At 35.9% G+C, this 10,327-nt stretch overlaps 1 protein-coding gene across 1 annotated transcript; it reads right to left on the bottom strand.

Annotated features, from left to right (window-relative positions):
- Positions 1-562: 562 nt before the first annotated feature.
- On the bottom strand, positions 563-9,695 carry LOC133531773 (zinc finger imprinted 3-like). The gene is made up of 6 exons (XM_061870166.1): positions 9,472-9,695; positions 8,551-8,665; positions 7,309-7,413; positions 5,578-5,718; positions 2,375-2,532; positions 563-1,658 (listed from the first exon to the last, which is right to left on the bottom strand). Exons 1-6 carry the CDS (start codon positions 9,610-9,612, stop codon positions 663-665), a joined length of 1,656 nt encoding a protein of 551 aa, XP_061726150.1. The 5' UTR covers positions 9,613-9,695; the 3' UTR covers positions 563-662.
- Positions 9,696-10,327: the final 632 nt, after the last annotated feature.

Genomic DNA, 10,327 nt, shown 5'->3' with positions numbered 1-10,327 from the left:
ATAAAATATTAAAATCATTAAAAATATGAAAATAAAGTAAGTACGCCATCGCTAAGCAAGTAAGCACGAACCGTTTTACACAATGCGCGCTTAATTATATTGCTGTCACGCCCGCCCATGCGCCAGCGGTCAATGCCACAGTGAGAACGGGTCAGCTAAATCTATATATGCGCGTGCAATAGACATAAAAAATGACGGATCAATGTACGTTCTTCGTGCTTAGCGTCCTTACTTTAGTACGCACTTAATCGATTAATTTTTAATTAAATAGCTTTATAATTGTTTTTAACAATAATTTCCTCATAGGTGATGTGAAAACCACTATATGTCACATTGTAGCCAAATTATATCCATCTTGGACGTTAACACTCGAATCCCTCACGCTAAGGATTCAATGTACGCCTTCGCCGTAAATATGTCACTTTGCTCCGCTGTGACACAATCTACTATTTCGAAAGGAACATAATGTGTCCAAATAATATGTCACGATATTTTACCTACACGGACATGGCAGGCAACATACAGGCAACTGCAGGGATTATTGTCATAAAAAAATACAAGATTGTTTGTGATAAAAATTTAATATAACATTGATATAAAATGCCGTTTTAGCGTATAAATAAATATATCCAATACAGAATAACAACAATTTTCTCCAAAATTCATTTTTCTCCAAAGCTTACATACTCAGGATGATGCGTCTTCATATGCCCCTTCAAACTGCAATTCTGTACAAAAGCCTGACCACAAACTGTACAAGAAAACCTCCTATCATTATTATGTATTCTCATATGTTCAGTCAACGTTTTCTTCCGCGCATATGCCTTTTTACACACCGTACATTCAAAAATCCTAGCCCCGTTATGCTTAACCATATGCGATTCCAAATCTCGCCGAGCGAAAAATTTATTAAAACATATCTCACACTGAAAATAACGCTCTTCCAAATGATCTCGTTTCATATGTCGAGATAGCATATATCTTCTTGCATATACTTTATCACATACATTACATTTATATTCTAATTCGGCTTGACCATGTATTTTAACTAAATGTTGATGTCGCTTAAAATAATCTGTGAACCGCTCCGAACATTTTGTACATTTAAAGCGCTTTACCATTTTGTGCACAGTGTCTACATGACTTTTATGCTTTTGATGTGATGAAAACACCTTCTTACAAGTTTCACATTGAAATGTACCTTCAACATGCATAGTTTTAACGTGCATTTTTAACCTATAGCTAGTTACAAATCCCGTCCCGCACTCATCACAAATATAATTTCTAAAATGTCCGTTCATATGTCTTTCAATCGATCCAAAAGTTTCAAACTTCAAACCACATATTTGGCAAATATAATTATTATCCATAGGTACTTTGAATGGTATTACTCTGTCTTCATACTCAGTGTAAAACTTTTTGTTATGTTTTGATTCTAGATGACTTTTAAAGTCTTTCAAGGTATTTAAGCTAGCATCACATGAAGTACACTTTAAGTCTGTTATGTCTACATTTATAACAAGACAGTATGGGCTGAGGGAATGCAAGGATTTCTTCATGTCACTTTTCTTATGTTCTTTTTGGTGTGTTCGTAATTCTTCAATGTTGTTGAAGATGTCTTTGCAGTAGAAACAGGGAAGTCCAACTCTACTTTTACCCTAAAAAAACAAGAAACACACAATTATTTGGTAATAGTGGCTATAAGTACAAAATAGATGAACTTGACTACTTTTGTAAAATTTGTCTATAATTTTTATATTCTTAAGTATGTCAATAATAATTTAATTTCAATAAGAATTATCGACTACAATAGCATGCTAAAACCCCTAAAGATGTGCAGCGGCAACATCGAGTGACCTACATCAAAGATATATATAACTCCGTATAAAATAAATAAAATCTAAGAAAAAAACGTGACTCGAAAAATCATGAAAAATGTATGCTCGAATAGATGGCGATATACCTTTGGCTTATACTCGAGTAGAAATTGAAATTGAAATTATTTATTTTGCCATTATTTAGATGGCAACACCGTATGATATTTAACACATATCAGAGAAAGAACATTGATCAAGTAGCAATATGTCATTCTAAGAGTTGTAGTTCTATGTCGAAAGATGGCAGTAAATTAGGTTGACTACAAAATTTATTTTGACAATACGCAACTTGACAATACTCAATTTTCTTTGCCTACATTTGCCCCCTTATTCATAAACGTGTACTAAAGTTACGATGCCGCTAATAATCGTTTGTCCCTTTCCGACGTATTGGTATGATGGAAAGGGACAAACGATTATTAGCGGCATCGTAACTTTAGTACACGTTTATGAATAAGGGGGTTAATGTTTATTATAATTTGAATTAATTTTAGTACCTTGAAAGCAGTAACATTGGAGTGCTCCAAAATCAGCTGTGCGTTGTGGATGTGAGCGACCTTCTCGGTGATGTAGCGATGGTCGCTTTTCTGTTTGCTTTCCAATTCAGTTTCCAGGTTAAGTAGGGCTTCGATATCTTTTGAGCGAGTTTTCTTTCCTGCAATTGAAGAATAGTAGATTGTATCACAAGGGAGCAAAATGAGATATTTAGGGCATGGGCGTACATTGAATCTAAGAATTAGTGAGGAGTTCAAATGTTAACGCCCAAGGTGGAAATAATTATGCTCCCGGGTTCAAATCCTGGTAAAGAAGACATTTATTTGTGTGATGAACACGGAATTTGCTCCTGAATCATGGCTATTTTCTATGCATTTAAGTATTTATATATTATATATATTGTTGCCTAAGTACCTACAACACAAGCCTTATTGAGCTCACTGTGGGACTTGGTCAATTTGTGTAATAATAAATAAATAAATCAATGTTATAGGACATTATTACACAAATTGACTAAGTCCCACAGTGAGCTCAATAAGGCTTGTGTTGAGGGTACTTAGACAACGATATATATAATATATAAATAATTATAAATACTTAAATACATATAAAACATCCATGACTCAGGAACAAATATCCATGCTCATCACACGAATAAATGCCCCTACCAGGATATGAACCTGGGACCATCAGCTTCGTAGGCAGGGTCACTACCGACTAGGCCAAACCGGTCGTCAAAATAATGTCCTTATAATACTTATTATTTATATTGCTTTTCACATCAGCATATGAGGAAATTGTTTCAATATATTATTTAGGCTAAAAAAATAGTGTACGAAATCGATATTAAAAGAAAATGCAAACGATTATATTGCATACTACAGATATTTTCACATTTGTGTAAACACATTCTACTGGCAAAAAAATTCCTAAAGCAGAAATTTGCCAGTTTGATTCCTACTAGCAGGGAAGGAAAAACCCTTATCCGAATAGGTGATGATCACTGATGTGAAATTAGTATGTTTAACTTTAATTATTGCTGTTCCACTAGCAGTAGGCACAAGGGTTATTATTATTATTATTATTGTCTGTCTTTTACAAATTCTCGGGACCATGGGATCCCGGACATTTGAAAGGCGTGCGTGGGGCCGAAGCCAACACGTAGAGGCCCCTTGTAATAAGACAATTTACTCCAAATGTAACGTGACACCAACCGACGATTATCCCTGTTCACACTATAGCAGTGCACCCAAGGACAAGCCCCGGTTAGTGTAGGACTATTGTAAAAAAAAAGGGTACCAAAATAAACCGGGCTATTGGGTTGAGTTGCAAGTGGACTGGTAACCGAGACTATGGAGAATACTATGGCACCTGCCCTGATCATATGTTTTTAAAAACACGACAAAATGGGCAGGTGGTGACTTGCCAACTCACAATATGGGTCCCCGAAAACGGCCGCTCGCACGGAGCGACAAGGGGACAACATTGCGTGAGCGGCTCAGGGTGTGGAGAGGTGTACGCCGCTTTCTACCCAGTGGCTGTAAGCAGCCACTGTGCCAACTCGCGTCTTATGCAAATTTCACTTCCACCCTGCGAGCATATAGCTCTGACACCCCACTCTGGACGGCCGGTAAAGGCAAGCCAGAGGTGAGAGTCCTGCGGCCCCTGCTCAGTGTTCACTCCAGCCGGCCAATCAAGGCAAGCCGGAGAGGGACCTGGCCGACTCTCGGGGGTATGGGACCCAAGGGACGTCACTTCCCATTCAGCTCGCCACAAGCTGCCCTGGGGGCTTATTATTATTATTATTATTAAAGCTTTATTTATTCCATATTTTAAACAGTTATATATATTATATTTTAAAAACATGAATGATAGATTTATATGGACCCCGTTTGGGTAAAAGCCTCCTCCAACTTATGCCATTTTTCACGGTCTTTGGCTGACTCCATCCAGCTTGCACCTGCGACCTTATAAATGTCTTCTGCCCAACGCCTTCGTGGCTTGCCTGATTTTCTTTTTCCTTGTGCTATAGGCCCTGACCATGTTGTTGTTTTAAGTGTCCATCTTTTATCGTTAAGTCTAGCAATATGACCTGCCCATTTCCATTTGAGTCTCAGTGCATGCTGAAGGGAATCTGTGAGTTTGGTTCTCTTTCTTATATCTTCGTTTCTTACTTTGTGTATTTTTCTTAAATGTAATAGACTTCTTTCCATCGAGCGCTGACAAACTGCAATTTTATGTTTTATTTTGTTGGTGAAAGTCCATGTTTGGCTTCCATAAGTTAGGCTGGGCAAAATGCATATATCCATTACAGTTTTCTTTAGTTTTAAGTGGTAATCCCCTTTCAAAATTTCTTTTAGTGCCCAGAATTTTTTCCAACTGCAGTTGACCCTTCTGTCTATTTCCTCCTCGTTGCTGTCTGCGTTAAAGGATACTCGTATTTTTGATTGATACTCGAAAGGCACAAGGGTTACAAATTGTTAATCAACTTTGCATGGACGATGAAATGATATACAGACGACTTTTGTTAAGTTTATTCTATAAAACAAAATATTTTATATAATTTAGGATCTCTCCCCTATATTTTTACCGTGGGCCAATTAAACCCGACAGGTTTTAAAGGTGTATTCTTGACCGCTTTTAGACACTAAAATATCATACAAATTTTTCTGAAATCTGTCTTGTTTTAGAGATAATGTAAATTTTTGTAAAAAAATATTTCTGTGACAATTCAGTCAAAAATTAGTTTTTGGCTACGACGCTGCTACTATGTGATTTGGATTAGACATAGTTTAAAGTTTAAAAAATAACTCGTAATTTTAATCTGTAAGCAAAAAAAACTTTACTTATTCGTTGTTATGTTTTTTTTGCCAAGATGTAAAAAAACCTCGTCGTGTGCAGAAAACGCAAAAAAAAATGTACAAAAAGTTTTTTTTTGCTGAATTTGACCAAAACTCATATAACATTTTTGCTCCTTATGACCTGAGTAATGCGTGGTAAAATCTGACGGGTTTTACCAGCCCACGGTGTATAATATAAATATACTTAACTACATAGAAAACATCCATGACTCAGGAACAAATATCCGTTTTCATCACACGATAAATGCCTTTACCATTAGACCCCATGACCATCGGCTTCATAGGCAGGGTCACTACCCCCTAGGGCAGACAGCTCGTCAAACACAAACAGGTTAGGTACTTACCCTGTAACATGTCGAGATGCATGACGTATTTAGGGCATACTTCGTACAGGGTGTTCCGGGTGGGCAGGGCGCGCAGGGTTGGAAAGCGAGCCAGCAGGCGAGCTTCGTCGCGTGCTAGCGTTTCATCATCATTTTCGGGACCTTTTCACAGATAAAATAAACCTATTAAAAATATAAATAGGAGGCCATTAAACTCCTAGCCTATTCGGTGGTGACCCAGCCTAATGCCTGTGAAACAGAAGGTCCCGGGTTAGAATCCTGGTAAGGCTAAAATAAAGTTACTAACAAAATATGGATCGCTGCCAGTCTGAAATACTTTTTAAGGGCATTTACGTGGGTAATACTGAAAGTTTCTGGAATGAGCCATTTAGATATCACGAAATGAAAATTTTTATTTATGAAAATATAACTTATTGTCTATTGTTCGGTGATGATTTGTATTTTAGGAATGCTGTTTGAAATATATATGTCAGGGATTTTTTAAAGTTTTTTTTTTAATTTTTAAGATCCTAGTAACTTTCAGTATCTGTGTGTTATTAGGCATAGACATAGAAAAGTTTTATTTAACATACAGATGTGCAAGTTGCGGAAAGTTTCCAAAAATAGGAAAAGTTCTCGGAAATTTCTTGAAAATTTTACAGAAATACATGAAATTTCCATTTTATGTTTCAGAAACTTTCATACCCATACAAAATAATATGGAGTTTCCGGAACTTTCCAATGTGGAAAATTTCGCAATTTTGGAAAGTTTCCTTCGGCACATCATCAGTAATTTAACATCACAAATATCGCATTGGTACATTTGAAGACAAAATCTTAGAACTACTAAAACAATTTATGCGAATTGTTTGCCGCGCTCGCCCAGCGGTGGACTCTATTGCCTAGGTAATAAGGGTGATGACAATTTGCCTATAATACAAATATCTCAGTTCTGCAATGGAACTCCGTTTGGTGTCCATAGTTTTGATTCGTTCAATTTTCAAACAAACCAAAATCGACTCTATTCCCTGCACTATAGGTTCAAATTTCAGTGGCGAGTTTTTGACTTTCTATTTGTATGGCTTAGCCGCATGGTGATAGATATATGCCACGTAAAATGTTCATGCCAAGTTTCACGTAATATTAAGCATGTCATTTTAAAATGAGAGTGTTACTTGACGACCGGTCTGGCCTAGTGGGTAGTGACTTTGCCTATGAAGCCAATGGTCCCGGGTTCATATCCCGGCAAGGGCATGTATTTGTGCGATGAGTCATGGGTGTTTCCTATGTATATATCACCGTAAAATTGTAAACACTAGTCAGTTTATAATCTCGCTAGTTACATTATAAACTGACGGTAGTTAGATTACAAACTAACCTAAACTATGTTAGATTATAAACTAAAGGGTGCACAACCTAACGGTGTCATATGTAAGTATGTATTTATTTATATAAGTATGTATTACGTCACCTAGTACAGTCGCCACCAGATATATCGGAGCGGCCAAGGTGCTCACAAATATCTGAACACGCCTCTATTGTCAAGGCGCTAGAGTGCGTGTTCAGATATTTTTGAGCACCTTGGCCGCTCCGATATATCTGATGGCGACTGTACCCATAGTACAAGCTTTGCTTAGTTTGGGGCTAGGTCGATCTGTGTAAGATTGTTTATTTATTGTTTTGATTTTTTTTTTGATCTTTTGCACCAATTTCTAATTTTTCTAATTTGTCATATAAAGGGTCATAGCTCACCAAAATCCTTATTCTCTGTGTCCATGTAGCCATGATCATCATCAGGTTCGAGCTTTACTTCTAAACCCTCTTCTTGTTTTACGTCAAAGTCTGGAAGATCTTTTACTGTAAATTTAACAAAATACATATTACCCCTTACCTTAATAAAGCGGGTAAGCTGAATATGTCAAACAGACGAATGTTAAAGCTTGCGGCAATGGTATTTACGCTTAAACAATCTGGCATTCCACCGTATCTCGCGCGTAAACTTAAATGGAAGCCTAACCGAAATTTGAAAGTTTTGCGTGAGCAACAAGAGCGTATCTTCCTTCCACTATTTCGGCTTCAGTCATTTAGAGGAGAGAGTTTTGGCTATGCTGCGTCTAAATGCTTGAACAATTTGCCGCCACCCCTAGTTAACAGTAAGTCCCTGGCGGTTTTCAAACTGCGTTGCAAGGCATATTTACTGGACCTCCAAAAGAAAATAACATACACTTTTGCTTGAATGGTCTGCTCTATAAATATGTAAATTTAGTTAAGTTAGCATTTTTTTTTGTATAGTCGTTATATTTGTAGCTGGCCCCCAACGGCTTATCCTTTGTCTATTGTTAAATAAGGACTTGGTCACTTTAACCGATTATTTAATTACAACTCCTATGGAAATTGAGGTTTTGCCACCAAGCAGTGATCTATTGTGATTGCTCTTAAATGCCTTGAATCTAGGAAATTAAAGATTCTTTGGGCTGTAATGTTCTGTACCTCATAGGGTTGCAATAGTACCCTATATAGGTACTCCTTTTTTACTTTAGTGGTCCGCAGGTACAGAGAAAGATGTGAGAAGTTTTGTCCCATTACTAAAACTTAAGAAACCTCATGGTCCATTGACGTATATCTAAGGATGGGCCTTAAATGCACTAAGAATTAATTTATTAATTTATTTTACATTATGGAGTACACTTAACAGAAATCATGAAATATCATAAATATATTATCATATAGAATAGTGCTAGTTCAGTGGTGTCACTCACGAATTCGAGCCAATCATGTATTCTAATGTGTGTATTGGTGTTGCGACCATCAATCATGCGCCTGATGCGAACTCATCAACCAATCGCGTTGTGGCATTCATCTGCACATTGCATCTGCATCTGCTCGAATTTGTGTGTGTGACACCGCTGTACTGGCCCCATTCTTATTGCCTGGAAGGCCCATTCTTAGATAAATGTCAATGGTAAGGCCCTACTAGAATTAGAAAAGTATTACCAGACTCTAGTTGTTTCTCTGCATTTATCACCATTTTGCGGAAGTCATTAGCATCCCGCAATTTCTGGATACAATCCACACAAATCAGGTTACTGCTCTTATCTGATGTTGTAAGCTAAAACCAAAAATTATGGTATGTTTTTTTGGAACATATAACTGTATGTATTGTTTTTCTACCTAATGTAGAGTCTGTGCGGAAAGAGAAGAGTCGCAGAATGTAAGGGATCCCATACCTTCTACAACTCTTCTCTTTCAGCACAGACTCTATCAATGGGGACGCTTCATTTGTACAACAAATGAAAACAAAGCTAGTTAAAGACGCTTTGTACTCCATCAACAATTTATTTTTTGTAACAAGTATGTAGAAATATTAAATAGATACAATCAATTGTAAATGTATAAATATGTACTGTAAATGTATAAATATATAAATGGTAATTGGAAATGTAGTATAAATTATAAACTGGAAAAGTAAATAAGCCAATGCTCAGGGCCGGATCCGGAACGCCTCAGTTGCAGCAAAATATAAAATCTATTTATTATATACATATAATCTGTAAATATATAGTTCCATATAAGATGTAAATTTTATGAATAAATAATTGAATTGAATTGGGTCTATTGTTATGAGGTTGGAGCATAAGAAGTACCTAGTCAAAATGTTAGAGTTTTATAAAGTAATAGAGTTTTTAAAAGTAAGTTCGGCTTTGCAAGCCATATTAGAGCTCACGCTCGTAATTAGCTAGGGTCGCCGTTGCCGATCACGGCATGGATAGCTATATAATAAATGGGTCCTGCCCTTAGAACTGAAACTCTTATTAAATATTACTTCTAGTAACATATGTTTTGTTAGTAAACAATACGGTAATGAGGGTATAACAATTTTGTAACACTTGTAAGGATCTAATGTAAAATACTTACAAAAACATTGAAACACTCCAAGAATATATCGAAATAGACTTCGCGAGTTCCGTCACAGTAATATTCTTTGAGTACGTCGCAATGCTCGCCCGCCTTTAAACAGCAACGACACTTGCCGTATAAAGTTTGAATGGTGTCCATATTTTAAATATTTTTAGTAAATTTCATCAGTTTACATGCTAATAAATGAAAAGAATACAAATATTTAGTTTGGTGTTTGGTCGAGTTCATTGCTTATCGTAACGTTGTTGCCATGTTAAAACCAAAAAAACACCAAAAAAAGGCACATTTGAAGACAAGTCATGTTCTTGCAAATGTTTCTACTAATTATTTTATTTTTTTCTATCTAAACAGGAGTCTAGTTAGATAGGTAAGTAGGTCTTTAAAGCACTTCTCAGCTTTTTTATATCTGAGATATACAATTTATTTTCGGGCACAATAAAACCGACTCTAAGATAATTTATAACGCGGTATCCCCACAGATGACAGATATAGTGTTGTACTACGATATATTCTGGATAAGTTAATATCAAATATCAAATATCAAACATTTATTCAGCAAATAGGCCACAGGGGCACTTTTACATGTCCATTTTTACAAACAATAAATTAAAAAAAAAACAATTACAAATATCGAATCTATGAAATAATAAATACTTTATTAGAGATGTATACTGTCTCTAAATGTCAAATTACACAAAAAAAACTATGATAAAAAAATAAAACCATAAAATACTAAAATTCTTTAGAGATGTATAAGTCTCTAAGTGTCAGAGATAAAATATAAAAATATATATTAAATTATCCTTAGAGATGTAGAGGGTCGCCAAGGCTTGAATTCTTATATAAATAATTA

Source organism: Cydia pomonella, chromosome 25 (genome assembly GCF_033807575.1).
Source record: "Cydia pomonella isolate Wapato2018A chromosome 25, ilCydPomo1, whole genome shotgun sequence".
In the NCBI taxonomy this organism is placed as follows: domain Eukaryota; kingdom Metazoa; phylum Arthropoda; class Insecta; order Lepidoptera; family Tortricidae; genus Cydia; species Cydia pomonella.
This window is presented reverse-complemented; position numbering and strand designations above follow the sequence as displayed.